General features: G+C 42.0%; 1 protein-coding gene across 1 annotated transcript in view; it reads right to left on the reverse strand.

Annotated features, from left to right (window-relative positions):
- Nucleotides 1-21,332, reverse strand: part of csmd3b (CUB and Sushi multiple domains 3b) — a 2,327,439-nt gene that overhangs the window by 139,891 nt on the left and 2,166,216 nt on the right. The window contains exons 47-49 of the mRNA XM_068032163.1: nucleotides 20,142-20,330; nucleotides 7,982-8,128; nucleotides 7,683-7,871 (exon numbers count right to left, since the gene is read on the reverse strand). Of these exons, the coding sequence (XP_067888264.1) occupies nucleotides 7,683-7,871; nucleotides 7,982-8,128; nucleotides 20,142-20,330 (525 nt within the window). The remainder of the gene's footprint in view (nucleotides 1-7,682; nucleotides 7,872-7,981; nucleotides 8,129-20,141; nucleotides 20,331-21,332) is intronic.

Here is a 21,332-nt window from a genome sequence, read left to right on the forward strand (position 1 = left end):
ATGAGTCAGTATTAATGGAACTTATCCAAATAACCATTTGTTCCACATATATCAGGAGGGTATAGTCCACATGAAAAAATGTACAAAGAATTATTTACAGCTTGGGGACAAAGAGACTGTGCAATCATGTGCTTTTCCCTTTGACAATGATGGAGTATGCAAGTAAAGCGTGATGCATTTGATATGATTTATATCATTGTATTGTGTTTCCATAAAGAAACAAAATAACATTTGCATTTTTTTTGTGAAGCAATGCCCCTTTCATCAAAAAAAATAAAGTTGTCCATATTTTTAAAAAAATTAAATGCAATACAAACAACCACTGATTCCAGGGACTGGATTTAGTGAAGCCAGTGGAGTTCCCAGCGCTGGGCCGTAAAGATGGTGGGAACCCTGCCTTGGCCATTCGGAGCTCTGCTGCCCCTCCACCAACACCCCCTCCCAGCTCTATTTAACAGCGATCGGGCAATTAACAGCCCGGTGCCGGGATTCCCGTCCATTTAAAAATGGGGAATCCCACCTCCAAGAGCTGCCAGTCAATCAGAGCGTCAGCAGTTCAGTAGTATCAGCAGTGCCATTGGGAGCGGTGGCCACTGCCAGTATTCCAGGAGGCCTTGGAACCTGGCCCAGCGTTGGAGACCTGGACCTTAGGTTAGTGAGGTAGGGTCACTGGGGCCAGTCTGGCAGGCCCCAACAATGAGGGGAGGGAGGCTAGCCATTGAGTGCAGGGGAAGGGGGGTTTAGGGAGGTGGTTGGTTTTCTGCCAAGGGCCATCTGTGGGCTATAGATTGCCCACAGAGAAAAGACACCTCCACCAAGTCCACAGAGAGGTTGCATTATTTTACTGGACGACCTCCCTGTGTGGCAGAGCCCCGCCATCCCCCAACGCTGCTGCTGGTATACTTCCAGTGGCGGCAGGAAGAGGAGGCCCTTAATTGGCTGGTAATAGGCCTCTTAACGGCCTCAATTGACCTTCGGGCAGTAAGGCTGTCTTTGGCCTATTCCACCCCCAACTAAATCCTGGTGTGATGGGAACTAACGGGACATCTGCCCCCACCCCCCCCCCCCCACCGCCTCCCGTTGGAATTGTACAGGGCCCCCTCACTACCCCCACCCTGCCTCCGTCGCATCCTAACCTGTCTCTGGGGTCCCATTAAATTCAGCCCCAGGTTTCTGTAAATATTTTTGTTGTGATTACACATCTTTCCATGCTTACTCTTCAGTGGTAACAATTCTGGTCTCTGTGCCTTTGTATTTTTCAGCAGGTTGACTTCTCACCCAAGGCCTGACTGATACCATTTTCCTGCGGGCCTCGACCTGGATATCCATTACTCCCGCTGGAAACTGACAGAAGCCTCATTTTGCCAGGCAAATCAGGGTCCTATGTTGTTGTGAGAACCCTGATGCCAGTTTGGTGTAGGGAAGTATAGCACCTGCTCGTTGGTGGATCTACCCGCTACATAGAACAGTAAACAACCAGAACAGCATCTCTTTAAGGGATAGACTAGACAATTACGATAAGGTTGAAAATGGCTTCTTTAGGTTTTTTTACAATGGCAGAAAGAGGAGTATAACTGCAGACGGTCTGCTGGATTTCCTGCCTCCTCACACTGTCACAATGGTAAGCACTCAGATCACACTTGCAGTTCGCCACATTAATAAAAATGAATCTCAAACATTAAAATGGTTTGTACCTCCGTCTGGCAATATAGAGTGGGCATTCTGATCAAAATAACCCTTGTCTATATATCTCACCTGGAGGCTTCTTTCATCATTTTAAATTTTTACTGATATGCATTTCAGTTTTATACAATTAAGCACTGTAATACAATGCATACACTGAGATTTTAATTTAAATTCTCCCATCACATTTCTATTTTATGTTCATAACTTGCTTTAATTTTTCTCCTTCCTTTTTTGATTCTGCCTTTCCAACAATTCATTCATGTCTGGAGAACACCAATGGGGCTCCCAAGACCTGGAGGGAACTGGCACTATGATTTTCCTTCCATTCATGCTTAGTAGTACAGCTGATATTGCAAACTCGTCTTGCAGGAGACTGTAAGCACTTAGTTGTGTTGTACCACTCCACAGTACAATTCATTTGTGCTCTAAGGCAGTATACCCATGTTGGAAACAGAACTATGATGAAATGTGTTCTTTTAAGATTGGGACAGTGATGCATTTGTCAGAACAATACACGGAGTTTACAATGCCTAACCTGACCTAGAGGTGTTCATATTGCGACTGATTATGATGGGAACAGATTTTTTTTTTCCTATCTTGTCTTAATGAATATAGATACCTGTGCACCCATACCACAAACAGAACAGGTGAATTTTGTTTACCAACAACTTTCAGCACAATTTTCTTTATATGTGCACTCAGTTCTAAAAATTACTTACTTTCCACATCAAATGCCACCAGTTAAAATTATATATTGTTTGTTGTACAAAGGCCTCAGCTAGAGTATTGCAACCAATTCTGGGCACCATACTTTAGGAAGGATGTCAAAAGCTTAGAAAGGGTGCAGAGGTGATTGACTGGAATGGTATCAGGGATGAAGGACTTCAGTTACATGAAGACTCTGGAGAAACTGACGTTGTTCTCCTTAGAGTAGAGCTGTTTAAGGGGAGATATGATAGAGGTGTTTAAAATCATGAAGAGATTTGTTCGAGCAAATAAGGAGAAACTGTTTCCCCTGACTACAATGGTCAGTAACTGGAGAACACAGATTTAAAGTAATTGGCAAAAGAACCAGAGGCGAGTTGAGAATAAATTTTTTTTGCAGTGAGTTGTTATCTGGAATGCACTGCCTGAAATGTTGCTGGAAGCAAATTCAATAATAACTTTCAAAAGGGCATTGGATAATTACTTGAACGGAAAAGATTTGCACAAATTATTAAAATTTGGAGCTTCCTGCTGCAAATATGCAGCTGGGTTCCAGAATCAAATCTGCAACAGCAATTAACATCAGAACTGCATTCTTTTCCCTAAGAGTTTCAAGGGAACTTACTCTTCATGACGCTTCCCTTTACATGGTGCTAGACCTGAATTTTTTAAAAAATGAACAAGGAAAAGATAGTTGCATCACTTTTAGAACTATGCCAAACCCATAAACCAGGTCCTGCTGAAACATTTTGAAAGCAAGCTCACAATAGTAATGAGAGAAGTAGATAAGTAGGTAAAGGCTAGGAAACATGTTAGCATTCTTCTTCTGGACTGAATGTTAAAATTGATGCCTGTAACTGAAAAATATTTTACTTTCATTATTTTTAAACCCAATCAACAATCATTTTACTGCATATGACTCTTATACGATTTGATTTTTCCCCCAGTAGCTAACAATAAGAACTGCTACACTTGGAAATCTGTTTTAAATCTATTGGCAAGGTGGAGCCTTATGCCTGAACATTTTTTAAATGTATAACTGTGCCAAGAAACTTCCTCAATCAAAACTCAAGTTGGTTGTGATGGACCCAAAAATCATATCATCCTTTTTGTTTCCACTTTAAAAAAAATAATAATTCTTTTTGAAAAATAAAATAGGTTCAGCACCTTGTACACAGAAGCCCTATGAAGGATATGACTACATAAAACTCCTGGGAAAAGAATGAAGTTGGATGTTAATTGCTATTGCAGAATTGATTCTACAGCCCATCAGTATGTTTGCAGGTAGAAGCTCCATGTTTCAATAATTTGTAATAAAAGCCATGGATGTGTTTTTTTTTTCAAATGATCTAAATGTGCAATGATTGTAGCAGTGAATAGGAGCTGAATCAGACTTTTGAATTTGCAGTTTGGAGAACACAAGAGCACTGCAAGGTAGCTTATCTCACCACCACTTGCTCCCTCCTTTCGAGAAAAGCAATTAGCCTGAATGCTCCAAACTGATTGCTCACCAATGTCTTATCACTCTGTACATCTCCACAGCACTTTGGAGCCATGACATGATGTCACTGCACAGCTCAATACTTTGTACTAAGAGAAGCTGTAAAGCCTCTACATAGGACGCCATAAATTTGTGCAAAGCATATGGTTTTTATAACTGAACTCAGGTAGCTGGGTGGCATTTTACTACTTATGATCTTGGCTGATAGTACAATATTTCTCAACTGAAATTTATTCTAGCAGAGTCTCTGGCCAGAATTTTACACCACCCCAAAGAGCAGGAAGGTGATGATGGGGTCGGGGGGAGGGTGGTGGTGGTGGGGGGGGTGTAAAATGGAGCGGGAGGCATGGGGGGCCCTTCCTGACCCACTCCTGCCTCCACCGCCACTTTACACAGGGCAGCGGTGGTGAAGAAAGGGCTGCCTGCCCAAGGCCAATCAAGGCCCTTAAGTGGCCAGTTAACAAAAGCAGGTGGCTTGCTGATGGCCTGGGGGGGAGAGGGCCCTCATGATAAGGTACCCTGTGCTAGTAGAGCTCCCCCCCCCCATTACCCCCACCACCTCTAACATGCAACATGCCTCCCCGTTGACCACCCTTGCCTCGCCAGGGCCCGACCGATCACCCACGGTGAGGCCCCAAAAACTTACCTTCGTTGCCTCGCCAGGGCCCGACCGATCACCCACGGTGAGGCCCCAAAAACTTACCTTCGTTCCAGGGCTCTCTGACATCTTCCTTCCAATGGCTGGGTTGCAGTACCAGCAGTGGCCACCGCTCCCAGTGGCGCTACTGGGACTAAGAGCTGCTGGCCCGCTGATTGGCTGGCAGCTCCATTAGGCGGGCTTCCTGCCTCAATGAGGTGCAAGTCCCACCTCAGTCTAGTTAAAGGCCTGGGGACCACAAAATGCGGATCAGATCCCCAGGCCAGGCGGAGGCGGGTTTGCCACCGACTTTTCAGTTGGCGGATGGCTTCTGTCAGCAGTGATAGAGGAAGATGAAACCTGAATCATGGGCCTCTTCATGGTTGTCCAATGCCACTCAATGGTTAGTTAGCAGGAGGCAGAATCTGAGCAAGAATCATTGGTGTATGTCAGTTTCTCCTCCCTCTCAAAGCATCTATTTCTCATCTATTTTGTGCTTCCATTCAGCAGTCAGTTTGGAACCTGATCAAAGTCCCCCAACTGAAGCTGCCAGAGGGTGGAATGTGAGCCTACCAGCCCAGCAGAAACTGGGTGGGTAGGCATTTAAAATCCACCATGTGACTTACAATGGGGTCGTTCTTTAAAGATTCAGATCAGGGTCTGACGATATCATTGCAGTCAAAAGCTGGCAGGAAATCCGGTAGATGAACAATGGGCTACCTTCAAAGAATAGTTTGGGCACAGTCAAGGTCTGTTCCCTCGAAGGGGAAAAGTAGGGCAAACAAATCCAGAGCTCCCTGGATGACAAAAGAGATAGAGATTAAGATAAAGAAGAAAAAGTGTGCTTATGACAGATGCCAGGTAGAAAATACTATTGAGAACCAGGCTAAATGTAGAAGGTCCAGAGGGGAAGTGAAAAAACAAATAAGAGAAGTAAAGAGAAGAGAATGGAAGCTAGCGTTAAAAGAAATCCCAAAGCTTCCTATAGGCATATAAATAGTAAAAGGGTGGTAAAAGGAGGAGTGGGGTCAATTAGGGACCAGAAAGGGAATTTACACATGGTGGCAGAGGGCATAGCTGAGGTATTAAATGAATACTTTGCATCTGTCTTTACCAAGGAAGAAGATGCAACCCAGGCAATGTTGAAAGAGGAGGTAAGTCAGCCCAGAGGGGTTTAAAATTGAGAAAGAGGAAGTATTAAATAGGCTGTCTATACTTAAAAGTGGTTAAAGCATCAGGACCAGATGAGATGCATCCAAGGATACTGAGGGACGTGAGGGTGGAAATCGCAGAGGCACTGGCCACAATTTTTCAGTCTTCCTTAGGCTCAGGGGTGGTGCCAGAGGACTGGATAATTGCAAACGTTACACGCTTGTTGAAAAAAGGTGTAAAGATAAGCCCAGCATCTGCAGGCCAGTCAGCTTAACTTTGGTGGGGTGTGGGGGGGGAGGGGGGTGGAACTTCTAGAAAAAATTATTTGGGACAAAATCAATAATCACATGGACAAATGTTAGTTAATTAAGGAAAGCCAGCATGGATTTTGAATTGAAAATCATGTTTAACTAACTTGCTGGCATTTTTTGAGGAGGTAACAGAGAGGGTTGATGAGGGCAATGCTGTTGATGTGGTGTACATGGACTTTCAGAAGGTGTTTGATACAGTGCCACACAACAGACTTGTGAGCAAACTTGTAGCCTCATGGAATAAAAGGGATGGATGCAACATGGATACGACATTAGCTGGGTGACAGGAAACAAAGAGTAGTGGTTAATGGATATTTTTCGGGCTGGAGGAAGGTTTGTAGTGGAGTTCCCCAGGGATCAGTGTTGGAACCCTTGCTTTTCCTGATATATATTAATGACCTAGACCTTGGTGTACAGGACAGAACTTCAAAGTTTGCAGATGATATGAAACTTGGAAGCATTGTGAACTGTGAGCAACATAGTGTAGAACTTCAAAAGGACATAGACAAGTTGGTGGAATGGGCAAACAGGTGGCAGATGAAGCTCAATGCAGCGTAATGTGAAGTGATTCATTTTGGTAGGAAGAACATTGAGATACAATATAGAATAAAGGGTACAATTCGAAAGGGGGTGCAGGAGCAGAGGGACCTAGGTGTATGTGTGGATAAGTCATTGAAGGTGGCAGAACAGGTTGAGAGTGCAGTTAATAAAGCATACAGTGTCCTGGGCTTTATTAATAGGGGCATAGAGTACAAGAGCAAATAAGTTATGTTGAACTTGTATAAGACACTAGTTCAGCCTCAGCTGGAGTACTGCATCCAGTTCTGGGCACCGCACTTTAGGAAAGACGTGAGGGCATTGGATAGAGTGCAGAAAAGATTCATGAGAATGATTCCAGGGATGAGGAACTTCAGTTATGAAGATAGATTGGAGAAGTTAGGACTGTTTTCCTTGGAAAAGGGAAGGCTGAGAGGTGATTTGACAGAAGTATTCAAAATCATGAGAGGTTTGGACGGAGTAGATAGAGAGAAATTGTTCCTACTCTTGAAAGGATCGAGAATGAGAGGGCACTACTCTAACCTAACTCTAACCTTCCCCCAGACTCCACCCTATTTCCAACCAGGAGCTGTCCTATTCTCGGCAGAAAATGGACAGGCAGCCAGAATGTGTGGCCCAGTGATTAAAATCGGCATGGACTCATTCTTCCATGGGTAATTAATTAATGAACTCGTGAGTGGGGATTTCCACTGGAAACCTGCTGCTAGTTAAAATCTCCTCGCCCCCATAGTAGATTGAGCACTTAGCCATGTAACTGACCAGAGTCCAGAGCTTTAAACTAACGAGGATTCACTGGTAAATGCTAACTGCTATTAATTGCTGCTACATTAACTATGTTAATGGTTCTAAAAAAGACAGACAAATGGACCTGCTTTAAATTACAATTTGACAACAATTAATGGTAAAATTCAGCTTTTTGACCTCATTTTTTAATGTGACGTCTGATCATTTATCAGTTAAATCAAATATTATTTTTGAATTGCTGGTCTTCTTTCTCCAAACAGCAGAGAAGAATTAAACGGAGGAGGGAAAGAAACAAAGGTTACAGCCAGGAGAAAATGAGATTTGTCATATATGCCTGCTGTATTTTAAAAGACTATCTACCAAAGCTCATGAATTAGGATATGTTTACCTTGACAGGCTGGGACAGGTACATTCCAAGAGTAAAATCCATATGGTGATTTCCTACACATAGCTGTGCTATTCCCAATAAGTCTGTAGCCTCGCTCACATGCCCAGCGAACGACACTGTTGAGTTGTCCTCCTGTTTGGCTGAGTATCAGACCATGGGGAGGAGACTCTGGAGTGCTGCAGTAAAAGGCTAGAAACAAACAGAGTGATTTGATTTGTTTTATCCCAGTTCAATTTGCTTTCGCTCTGATTTGGTGAAATTAGAAAAGAGGATAGTATGAGATTAAATCGATCACATACCAACATATCGGATGCGAAAGCCTTTTTTGTTAGTACCGTGATCAGCTGACCAGCGGAGAAAAAGTTGGTGGCCACTGCTAGTGATATTGAAAGGGGAAGAATAGTCTCCACTGAAGGAGTTCAGCAATGGGCTGTGGCTGTTTGCACCTTGGTAGAAACAGATAATTAGCATGCTAAACTGAATCAACAATTAAAGTGAACAATAAATGTTAATGATGAATAAATGAGATTCACAGTGCAATTTGAAATCAAAGGAACACAGTGCTTTAAATAGTGATGAAAATAGGATGCAAGTAAATTACAAAGTGAGATGTCAGATCAAATGTGTTTAATAATGTCCTGTGATCAATAGCTTTGCACTTCAAGCATCTACGATAGATCATACAGTTTGTAACAAGTATTGTGCTATCAGTAATTGAAGAACTGCAATATTATTTATCACTCAAATTTCACAATGGATTTTCTTAATCATTTGGAACTCTTGATAGCCTTCACACTGGAATATTTTATTAATAATATATTAAGAATTTGGATTTTACATATTGCTCAAAATAAATGATGTGCTACAAAATGCAGATACATGTAATTCTTAACTCTAAGACATCTTATTTATCGAATTCACAATCTTTCACAAGCCTAGCACTCAGTATTTTAGGCACAGCATGTATTCACTGCCTCCTCTATGAAGATGTCTTTACTGAGGTGCTATCTAAGCAGAGTTCCTATTTTGGCATTTTAAATGTCTTTCTCACAAATATTAATAATGGAAAGCTGTGTCCTGCAAGAAACCATCAAAAACTGGTTAAACTGGCTTTCTAGGTCATTGCAGTATATTCACTTGGGGTTAGTGGATTATATTTAGTTAGATTTAACTTTTCTCAGGGCTATATTAACTTCTGAAATCAAATGAAAAGTTTACAACTTTTAATTGATTCATAGAGAATGTTATTTTTTAATGTATTTATAACTTTCTATTCCATTTAATCATCTGTAAAAATTAGGAATATGATTTTATGCTCTTGATTAGTACCAAGGTATTCAAATGCCACAAATCTGAAAATACACCTAAACTACCACTGCAAAATATATATTTTTTTATTTCTGGTTTGCTTTTGTGCTGCCACCATGGCAACAGATGTCTAAGTTGGAATGTGATGAAAAAATTGCCTAGAAGTGACACAAAGGCAGAACTGATTAAAATATATCTGATTTTAAACACATCATTGTATAAAAGATGAAAATGACAGTGTAGCAATTCTGTTCAGTTACTAAAAACTACTGAGTCAAGAATTATACATAGTGGAAGGCTCCTAAAAATGCTGTTGGCCATAGTTTTGTACTGGTTTGGTTTTAATAGTTCAATACCAATATTAAAATTTAACATTCATTCAGCCAAACAGAAACTAACAAAAATACCATTAACAGTCAAGTTAGTTTTCAAAATATCTAAGGGAAGAGCTTCATTACCTCTCTGCTTCAGCTCAAGCTCAGGAGTGCCTGAATTTCCTGGCCTGAGCCATCAAAGGTCACTCATCAGACCTGCCACTTGGCATCCAAAGAAGGGCAGGAGATTGAGGTACAACTGCTTCCTTCTCAGGCTTACCCTGGAAATCCTGTGCACCCTGCTGACAGCAGACACTCAGGAGCAGGACACAGTGCTATGTTCCTTTGGGTGCCTTAGTACAGCGGTGTCCGGCCACTGATTCTTTGATAAAATGAGGCAGGAAGTTCACCTCATGGCCCGAAAGGGCCTGTATTTACTGTAGTTGCAGCCCCAACTGTTTCCACTGGAAAGCCACAACAATTCCAGAGCACTGTAAAATGGGCAAAGCCCCTGAAAACTGGATGTCTGCACCATTTTCCTGACCTTCACACCCTGGGAAATAGGCACTCATTTGAAATCAAGGCTCAGGAGAAGATACTCTATAAACATGATGCTCTTATATCTTTCCCTCTCTGAAAAAAAGATTCACATCACTTAAGAAAGTTATTCAGGTACAAGCAACCCTTAATTATCTGGACTCCTTCAAAATTTTGGGGCCTAATATCTGCAACCTTACCAGTGTGCTCCCACTGTAAGTCATAGAGTCATAGTTATACAGCACAGAAACAGGTCCTTTGGCCCATCGTGTCCGTGTCGGCCATCAAGCACCTATCTATTCTATTCCCATCCAGTGTGAGTGTGATGGAAGAGTTGGAAATTAGGCCAGGACCTGGGTATTTCTTGTCCCAGCTTTCCCTGCTCATTTCCAATGGTCTCATTTGAGGTGAACCCTCTGTCATCCAAAACAAGGGAAGCACAGAAGAGGGGCATTATGGATAGTGTGGGAAAATGGCATTGAAGTAGAAGATCAGCCATGATCTAGTTAAATGGAAGAGCAAGTTAAAGGGGCTGAATGGCCTACTTCTGCTCCTATTTCCTATTTTCCTATGGACAGGGAAGGGGACCCCCTACCCTGAAAGTTCTTACTGCTGGTCAGGCCAAAGATAGGACAGTTCATATGTCAACTCACAGTAATGAAATCTGAACTCACCAGGGGCTCCAGTCTTAGGCCATGGCTTGTACCCCTGAAATTTTTCAAAATGTTTATGGTGCTTTTCAGTCCCCTTATTAAGGGGGAAGATGAACAGACTGGCAACCTTCTTTCCAGTGGCAGCCAGAATTTCCAGTCTCCTGTCAGGCTTGGGTATGCCCCAGTATTTTGGGAATCCACTAGAGTTATTTAAATTACATGACATCTCCGACCTACTAAACAAACCTGGGCCTCAACCTACACAAAATAGGACCTTCAGGATCTGTATATGTAGCCTTGTTTTTTCGTGAACTTAAGTCTTTTCTCCATAAGGAGAGAATAAGGAGACAGTTCTACAGTAAAATGGAATGAAAATTGCCATAAATTTCACACATGCTTACTTTCTAACATACGTCAATACACTTAAATCAGGAGTGGGCAGTCTGGCTGACTTTTCTTCACTTTACCCTAGCACTGAGGAAAATTGCTGTCTGTACCTCTAACAGCACAGCACTGAGGATTGAGACCTTCTTGGCTTTTATGGTATACTATCACACTGCATGATGTGTTGCTTAATCACTGGGCTATTGGGGAAGCCCTTGCATTGTGCTGCCAAGACCATTTATCTGTACACCAATTATTGGTACACCAATAATATCTTTTGTCATTTTTTTTTTTGCTACATTATAAGGGGAATTCTTTATGATATATCAAATAAATGTTAAAAAGGTGAAGTAAAAGCTGAATCCTACACAGCAACATAAATTTGGCATATCATATGGAGAATACTTTAAATTCAAATGGACATTGCCCCAAAAATACAAACATTCAATGTGTTTAGCATTAGTATTCTTTTCCTTAACCTTTCAAGCTCTTCCATATGAAAAATGTAATCTTCCTCTTCCACTGCCTATTCTCCCACTTGCTGCTCAATAGAAACCTTTGATAAACTGAGAAGAGTAAATTTATTTTCCAAAAAGAAAAAATAGTCAGCCACTCTTTTCTGATGTTTGCATATTGCTACTTAGTCTATTTGTCCACTATGGAACCTACATGTGTATCTTTTGCTAACTGAAAGCTGCTTAACAATGACAGCACTAGGTGCACTTGAGATCATTAAAGATATGTAAGCAGGAAGAAACCATAAGCACATTTAACCTCACTTCCAAAAGTCAAATTTGTTACAAGAGGGAAGGCAGAGTACCAACTAGATAGCCATGGGATAGTACTGTACGTTTCATGGAAATTGCTACTTATGAAAAGGCAAGATAATTCTGTTGGGATGTTAAATTTGAGAAATAAAATGTTATTTTTCTCGGGGGTGGGGTGGGGGGTACAGCCGTCTAATGAGGTTCTTTGACCTGTATTAATGGAGACCTGTGCCACTGCAATCTGAAATCATTCACAATGGAGCTGCATCATACTATGTTTGAAGTGCTTCTTAAAATTAAAATCACTGTGTGAGTTAAACTTTCAATAGGACCAAAAATCTTCACAAAGTGTGCCTATTTGGTTATGTGTTCTGTAAACAAAATGTCCTTGCCTACACGCACGTTTTTTTGCAATTAGCATTTAAATTACATTTTTCTGCCTAAAGCTACCCTAAGTCCAAATGGCTTTGATGCAAGTGAATTTTGCTTAATGCCATCTGGGGATTTTCTTTTATGTTTGAGGTTATTCCACTCCCTAAATTAAAAGAATGAAGTCTGTTTTAAATAATTCAGCATTCAGACAGGTTACAAAGCATTCTTCAGATATTTAATTAAAAAAGGAAATATCTCGCAAATGGACAAGGGGTGTCCAATTAGTCATCAGAAATGATGGTAAAGGAAGGTTCTCTGATCTCTGAGATCATAGAGCAAATTAGAATCTGAAGGCTCCCTTGGGTTAGAACAGCTTTCTTTGATATATAACTATAGTCAAACTCTCCTTTGAAATGCAAGTACCTGCCTGGAGTTTTTAGTATTTGGCCTCCTGCTCACATACTTAAGGTGTGTTACAGTTTATATGTGCATATCTCAGATAACAGCATAAACAATGGATGCCCATTCCAAGTTAATTGTCATTTGGGTTTGTACTAGAAGGGCCCAAAAACATGAATTGTTTCAAGCCAAAGTTAAGTCTGTAATGGTTGTCTCGAAAGTGAGGGGATGACATGTATAATTCATAGTAGTTTAGCAGGTAGCGTTGTAAGACTCATAGTAGTAATGGATTGATGGTTCTTATGGTAGCAGAATCAATAGTGTGATAATCATACAAAAATACATCAGGTTCCATGTGTGCACTGATAACACTCGGTTCTGCTCTCTACCACCTCTCTCCACCCCTCCATTGCCTGTCTTGTGAAACTGCTTGTCCGACATCCAGTCTTGGATGAGCTGCAATTGCTTCCAATTAAACAATCGGGAAGACCGAAGGCCATGTCTTTGATCCCCGGCACAAACTTCATTCTTTAGGCATCTTCCTTCCTGGTCACTATCTCAGGGGTTGAACCAGGCACCTGCAATGTTGGTATCCGATCTGACCCTGACTTGAACTTTTGATCCCACACCATCTTAATTACAAAGACCTCCATCCACCTCCATGATATTGTCCAGCTCTGCCACTGCCCCAGTCCATCTACTGCTGAAACCGTCATTCAAGCTTTTGTTACTTTTAGACTTAATTATTCCAAATGATCTGGCCAGCCTCCCACCTTCCACCTGCCATAAACTAAAGCTCATCAAAAACTCTGCTGCCCATATCTCAACTCGCACAAAGTCCTAATCATCCATCAGCTCTGTGCTTACTGACCTATTTGACTCCTGATCTACCAACACTTGGATTTTTAAAATTCTCAAGGGTGAGTTCAAATTCGTCCTTAGCATCGCTGCTCCCTCCTCCAGCTCTACAACCTTTTGAAAACCCTGTATTTTCCAGCCTCTGGCTTTTTATGCATCCCACCATTGGCAGTCAGGGATGCCATCAGCTGTATAGACTCTAGAAATTCCTCCTTAAACCTATCACCTCTCCAGCTCCTTCTGCTTCTTTAAACCTCTCCTGATGTTTCCTTTTGTGATTCTGTGTTAATTTATGTTTGCTTATGCTCCTGTGAAGCTCTTTGGGACATTTTACTATGCTAAAGGCAAGTAGTTTTTGTTAACAAGCCAACTTTTGGTTTTGGTTTACCTGATAAATCTAAAGAAGCCAATTCAATGGTAGCACCACAAATAAAAAAAACATTGCAAATAATAAATTTAAAATTAAAAAAAAGAAAAATCTGGAACTACACAACATTCTGTCAGCACCTATAAAGGGAAAAGACAGATTATTGTTTTGGGCATAGGCCAATTATCAGATGTGAAAACAAAAAATTGAGAGGCCATTAAAATTATCAGGAATACTGACCCCTGTCACAGAGAAAAGGCACATAGCTGGAAAGAAGTGATACTTGATAGATATGTAAAGATCATTTCAGGAAACAAATTGAACAAAAAGAGTTATGAAAAGGCAGAGGGGGCAAAATTCAATAGCCCCGAAAATGGAAGTCGGGTTCGTGATGCGCGATCAACACTCGCACAATTCTTCCAGTGCAGGAAGCACACCTTCTTTGTGCTGCCTGATAATTTGCCTAATTGCTGTGTGCAGCCAGAGCTAAATGCACTGTTGAGTGGCTGCAGACTTCGGCAGGGGGCTCAAGTTTGTGCAAGGCTCGCATCAGTTAAAGCTAGCCAGCAATACTTAAAGCCAGACTACTTCATGGGAAGATGTGTCCTTGCAGGTATTGGAAATATTTGGGGATGACACACTGAGCAAGAAGAGTTAATTATGGTGCAATGGGGAGACAGAATACTACAAGGTTCTCTGATGCTATATTTTGCATCTTGGTTGAGGAGGTGAACAGGAGGAGAGATGTGATCTATCCACAGGGGCCATGTGGCCCTCCAGACAAACCTTCAAAGGCAGTGGGAGCAGATAGCCATGGTGGTCAATGTCAGGAGTCAAGCCCGCAGGCTCTGGATGCAATGCCTCAAAAAAATTCAATGACCTCACGAGTGCTCACGGTCAATGAAGGTATCTTCAAATTCGATACCCCACTGACTGCATCACTAGACTCTGACACTGCTCAATGCACCACACCCCCATCACTCACTTACCAGCAATCTCTATCAATCACAACTCATATCCAACATTCATAGTTTCACACACTTAGCATTGCTGCAAGCCTCACATCCACATCTCACAGCTTGCACACACTATCAGCTATTCATCCATGACAGTCACATCAGGCAAACACATTGCACCACCCTCATTAACACACTTCCCTCTCCCTTAGCACATAAGTGGAGGCAGCAGGATCTAACTGGCGAGGGAAGGCACAGCTGCATGTCTTTACCCCCATGGAGGAAATGGTGCTTGGCATCATTGGCCATTGATGAGGCCATGACCAGTGGCAAGGTTGAAATCGTGGATGGCATCCTCATACCTAATCTAATTCTTATATCCCACCTCCCCTCATCCCACATTCTCCAATGATTTACAAGCTGCAGATGGTGTAAGCTTGCACCTTTTGCTTACATCAGTTACACATTAATTGACATCACCAACAGCCTGCTCTGCACACTTCCAGTGGTCTCTCCCTGCACATGTGGCACTGTCCTTTCCAAAATAGCATCTAATGTAGCTTGCACCAAAAGAGTTGGCGCATACCATAGACACCATGATGGAACCATATAAACGGCACTCATACCACCAAAAATATGGGCGCTAAAGAGCACATTTTGAGGCCATTAACTCCTTGCTGTGGTAGGAACAAATATTTCTAGTACTTTTACCCATTCTTCTCTTTTGTAATTGTTTTGAATGGCCTTATTGAGGGTCTCCCCTTATCTTTAATTTTCTGATCAGACGAAAATTCTCAATCTGAAATATTAACCTGGCCTTTCTCTTTACAGAAGCTGATAATAAGGTTACTGTGCATTAGAAGCTTTCTGTTTTTATTTGAAAATTCTTACAAGATTCTAACACGATTGCGAAATGGATCAAAATGAGCATAGAATAAAAGTAATAATTGCTATTACTTCTTTAATCTGTTTACACTGCAGTTCTCCTTTTAGATACAGTGCAACAATAAAAAAACAAGGTAATGCTAGTGCATTAGTGCATCACTGGCAAGGCCAGCATTTATTGCCCATGCCTAATTGGCCTTGAGAAGGTGGTGGTGAGCCACCTTCTTGAACTGCTGCAGTCCATGTGGTGTAGGTACACGTACATGGCTTTTAAGGAGTGAGTTCTAGGATTTTGACACAGCGATAGTGAAGGAATGGTGATATATTTCCAAATCAGGATGGTGTTTAGCTTGGAGTGGAACTTGCAGATGGTGGTGTTCCTACGCGTCTGCTGCCCTTGTCCTTCTAGGTCTCTATTTAATTCCAAATATGCAATTGTTTTCTCAGGTCCCATTGAAATCTGAAGTTGGGATTACAGCAGTTCCATTCAACCCATGCTATTCTTTCTCATCTTACAGCAAAAGTTTACATCATTTCATCTAACTGTACTCACTATGTCCATTTCAGAATGCAATGTAACCTTTTTTGTAACTGCACAGGAAAAAATTACCTCTACCAAACACTACCCAGCATTTTCAATTTATTTGAATTATGTGGCTATCTAAAAACAGCCAAGCTAAAATTGGTGTCAGAAGAAAATTGGACATCTGGCACAAAGCAAAAGAAAAAGTGCTATATTACCATGAAAAACACTTACTATCTGAACAAGAAAAATATACTTGTACTCCTATTGTACATTGGGTCAGATGTCAGGGCATTATATTAGTACATTTGAAAATTTCTGATTTTTCATTTTGATAACACTGGCTTTCAACTGATATCAAATGCAGAAGAAACTGGAGGCCTCAGTATTAAGAGGACTGACTTTCCCTGTTCCCACCAAAATTATGCAAATGCTAGTTCCCTAGCATTGTGGCTTCTGGGCAAGCAAAAATAGTGGCTTATTCCCACATTAAGCCTAATGAGAGATCGACTATTGACATGCTGTTCTCCCTTCGTCAGATACAGGAGAAATGCCGTGAACAACAGATGCCCCTCTACATTGCTTTCATTGATCTCACCAAAGCCTTTGACCTCGTCAGCAGACGTGGTCTCTTCAGACTACTAGAAAAGATCGGATGTCCACCAAAGCTACTTAGTATCATCACCTCATTCCATGACAATATGAAAGGCACAATTCAACATGGTGGCTCCTCATCAGAGCCCTTTCCTATCCTGAGTGGTGTGAAACAGGGCTGTGTTCTCGCACCCACACTTTTTGGGATTTTCTTTTCCCTGCTGCTTTCACATGCGTTCAAATCCTCTGAAGAAGGAATTTTCCTCCACACAAGATCAGGGGGCAGGTTGTTCAACCTTGCCCGTCTAAGAGCGAAGTCCAAAGTACGGAAAGTCCTCATCAGAGAACTCCTCTTTGCTGACGATGCTGCTTTGACATCTCACACTGAAGAATGCCTGCAGAGTCTCATCGACAGGTTTGCGTCTGCCTGCAATGAATTTGGCCTAACCATCAGCCTCAAGAAAACGAACATCATGGGGCAGGATGTCAGAAATGCTCCATCCATCAATATTGGCGACCACGCTCTGGAAGTGGTTCAAGAGTTCACCTACCTAGGCTCAACTATCACCAGTAACCTGTCTCTAGATGCAGAAATCAACAAGCGCATGGGTAAGGCTTCCACTGCTATGTCCAGACTGGCCAAGAGAGTGTGGGAAAATGGCGCACTGACACGGAACACAAAAGTCCGAGTGTATCAGGCCTGTGTCCTCAGTACCTTGCTCTACGGCAGCGAGGCCTGGACAACGTATGCCAGCCAAGAGCGACGTCTCAATTCATTCCATCTTCGCTGCCTTCGGAGAATACTTGGCATCAGGTGGCAGGACTATATCTCCAACACAGAAGTCCTTGAAGCGGCCAACACCCCCAGCTTATACACACTACTGAGTCAGCGGCGCTTGAGATGGCTTGGCCATGTGAGCCGCATGGAAGATGGCAGGATCCCCAAAGACACATTGTACAGCGAGCTCGCCACTGGTATCAGACCCACCGGCCGTCCATGTCTCCGTTATAAAGACGTCTGCAAACGTGACATGAAATCGTGTGACATTGATCACAAGTCGTGGGAGTCAGTTGCCAGCATTCGCCAGAGCTGGCGGGCAGCCATAAAGACAGGGCTAAATTGTGGCGAGTCGAAGAGACTTAGTAGTTGGCAGGAAAAAAGACAGAGGCGCAAGGGGAGAGCCAACTGTGCAACAGCCCCAACAAACAAATTTCTCTGCAGCACCTGTGGAAGAGCCTGTCACTCCAGAATTGGCCTTTATAGCCACTCCAGGCGCTGCTTCACAAACCACTGACCACCTCCAGGCGCGTATCCATTGTCTCTCGAGATAAGGAGGCCCAAAAGAAGAAGCCTAATGATACATTCATACTAACAAGTATGGCTCTTCTATCTTTTCACAAATGTAGTCGAGTTATCGCCAAGTAAATTCTTAGAGATGTTTTTATGATAATACATAATAAAGGAAAGACTTGAATTTATATAGTGTCTTTCATGATCTCAAGACCCCGCCTCCACCCAAATTAAGTCCGGGGCAGGAAGGCCTGTGAATGGCCTTCCCGCCCCGCTGCCAATTAAGGTCCTTAAGAGGGGAATTAATGCCCAATTAAGGGCCTTATCTCACTGCCAGAATTAGCTTAGCAATGGGCGGACCAGTTTCCGTACAGGGAACACACCAAGCAAACACGTATGGGTTGCTTGCTGGCTCCAGGGATGTTCCTCATTAAAAGGCAGTGCCTGAACAAGGGGCCAGGCATTGGGAAGGGGGAGCCTGCTGAGAGCCACCCCCGCCATTGCTGCCGACCTCCCTAACCCCCTCCCCGCAAAACCCCTTCCACTCAGACTTACCTATGGCCTGGGTCCAGAGCCTCAGGTGAGTGCTCTACCAACAGTAAACACCGCGCCTGCAGTGGCGCTGCTCAGTTAAAGAGCTGCTGACCTCTGATTGGCTGGCAGCTCAGCAGGCGGAGCTTCCGTCACTGGGGTCCTTGATCCCAGGGAAGGCTCGCCGCTGTCCACTTAAGTGCCTAATTGGCACTTGATCCGGCAGGCCTTCCTTGGAGTAGGCGATGCAGGGCTCTCGCCGGTCCTTTTACCAGACATCGAGACTCCGTTTGCCGGAAAAAATCCTGGCCAAGGAGTGGGATCAAGCGCACTCCAGGAATGGACCACATAATCTCTGCTGATACTTTAAGCACTGGCATGGTATTCCATTGTCAGGGATACTGTCTTTCAGATGAAACTGGGGCCTTATCTGTCCTCTCAGGTAGACCTAAATACTCCTCAGCTGACATTTCCAAAGGGTTCTGGCAGTGTTACTTTTCTACAGGAGATGATGGCCTGGTAGCTAATAACGTAAAACTGCCTTTGAATGAATGAGGTCAATGCACCATTTGTTACACAAAGTCAATTTGACTGTGGCAAGTCTTTAACTCAATAGTTTAGAACATTGATATGAAAATAACTGGCAAGCCTGCAATCACGGCACCGAGCTTCTACCACTGATCCCGGTAGACTTTCTGGGATTAGAACATCAGAACATACTGTGGTAGTTTGGTAGTGGGGTGCACAATATATTCAAAGATACAAATGAAATTTTAGTTCACTTCAGGCTACTCACTGCCTGTACATAATGATTTGTGAGTTTAGATGACTTTATCAATCCTGTGTTAACTGCAATATGTGAAAAGACAGACATCATCCTTTAATTGTCACCCAATAAAATTCTTTCTGCTCTCTTTGTATCATAAGATATTTGTTTCCCCAGGTCTGCAGTGTTGGGATTTGAGTTTTGAAAATTCAAACAAATCAAAATTGCAATGAATAGATCATCAAAGTGGTCTCTCTGCAGGGGATATCAAATAAGACAAAGCTTGCCTTCCCTGAACATTTTATGAAGTTCAAAGAATTTTGGACTACAAGGAGAATGTTTTCAAAAGTGTCGCTTTCTCCAACTTCAGCTATCCTCTGACAAACCAATTATTGATAAACTATCTATTTATGGATCCTAATCAGGTTTCCTTCTTGCCACTGAGAAAACGAATTAAGTTTCTGCACATGCCTGCAGGAAATTTAAAAAAGTAATCATTCCAGATAGAATTTAATATTGACTAATTGGAACGCGGTAAGTCCCTTACTCGAAACATTACAAAGTAATAGGGTCCTGATGAAGTGTCATCAACCTGAAATATTAACCCTACCTTCCTCTTTCCATAGATGCTATCTAGCCTGCCAAGTGTGTCCAGCATTTTGTGTTTTAATTATAAAGTAAAGACATTTTGGGGATGGTGCACATGTGGATAAATTGGTGGTGTCTGAATACTCCTTTATAGGCCAGGAATTTGCTGGCAGAGAAATCTGGAGTGGGAGTGGGCAGGAAACAATTCAGCATATAATATCTAGTACTTGAAGTTTCTGGTTATTATTTTACTACTAAAATATGACACTGATGCATGGAAATGAATGTAAAGATAACTGAAAGAATGAGGCGATGGGTATGTGCAGGCAAAGAAATCTTGAATGTTATTTATGACAATTAAGTTACCATCAAAAACTTCGAGCTCATCAAACTCTTTCTCCGTCTGGAAAAATTCAAAGAATAAGGTGATGTTGTAACCCTTTTCCACAATAATGCTCCAAGCACAGGTTTGGAAGTTGGGGTAGCTGTCTGGGTAGCCAGGGCTTAATATGACACCTGTTGAATCAGTTCGCACTTCATTGACTGGACAGAGCACTGAAAATAAAACAGAAAAATAACAATTACCTTTAAGCACTACATGGACATCTTTTCAGGATACTTACGCTTGTGAATAAGCCAAATGAGAACCTGAACTATAGGATATGCCTAGAGGATAAAGTTATTGGATTTTCAATGCACTAAAATCCAAATACTTATAAAGATTTACTCTAATACCATTCTTATTGATTTTGATTAAACATTTCTTTTATTTGGCCAGCATGGACTGGAAAGTAATGATTTATTATTCTATTGGGATAAATTCTGCAGTTTCGAGCAGTATCTTATGAATTCAGGCCTTGAGTCAATTGCTCATTGAGGAATTCGTGGCAGTGATGGAGAAGAGCACAAACAATTGGATTTACTTTCCTTCAGTCACTAATGCCTGCTTGAGTGTAAAATGGGTTTCTGCATTTTACACCCATACCAACCTTTGCATTCACATTAGTGACTGGAGGAAAGTATTCTTGATGTATCTAAAACACTCTCATATTTTATGCTGACACCATAATGCATGACATTGAGGCTATATGCAATAATGCTCAGTTGCTTACCAGATGTGTTGAGTTAGACATACCAGACCTTGACCCTTTTCCTTCTGTGGGATATGTGCCTTGTGTCATTCAATGGTTTATTTTTTTTCTAGGAACTGTGAATCCTGATAAGGGGTCTCTAATTGAAGAGTGACTATAATGAATATAATTGGGAGAAATTCTGTAGCATCTACTCAGTCCAGTGAAAGTGACTTAATATCAGTAACCACAGCCATGTATGCAGGACATTTCAGTAATCGTATCTGTGCAAACATTAGAGTGACAACTGCTCCCTTCACTATCAGGCTTAGGGTATCAATGATGAGAAGGGAGAAGCAATTGTTTTTTAGTAATATTGTCTCAAACCTGAGAAATGTTGTTATCTTGAAATATGTATTTTTTTCTTCCCAGTACATGCACAATCAAAATTCTTACAGGTGGAAAAAAAAAACAGTGAAGTGTTGGA

Source organism: Heterodontus francisci, chromosome 5, assembly GCF_036365525.1.
Source record: "Heterodontus francisci isolate sHetFra1 chromosome 5, sHetFra1.hap1, whole genome shotgun sequence".
NCBI classification, from domain to species: domain Eukaryota; kingdom Metazoa; phylum Chordata; class Chondrichthyes; order Heterodontiformes; family Heterodontidae; genus Heterodontus; species Heterodontus francisci.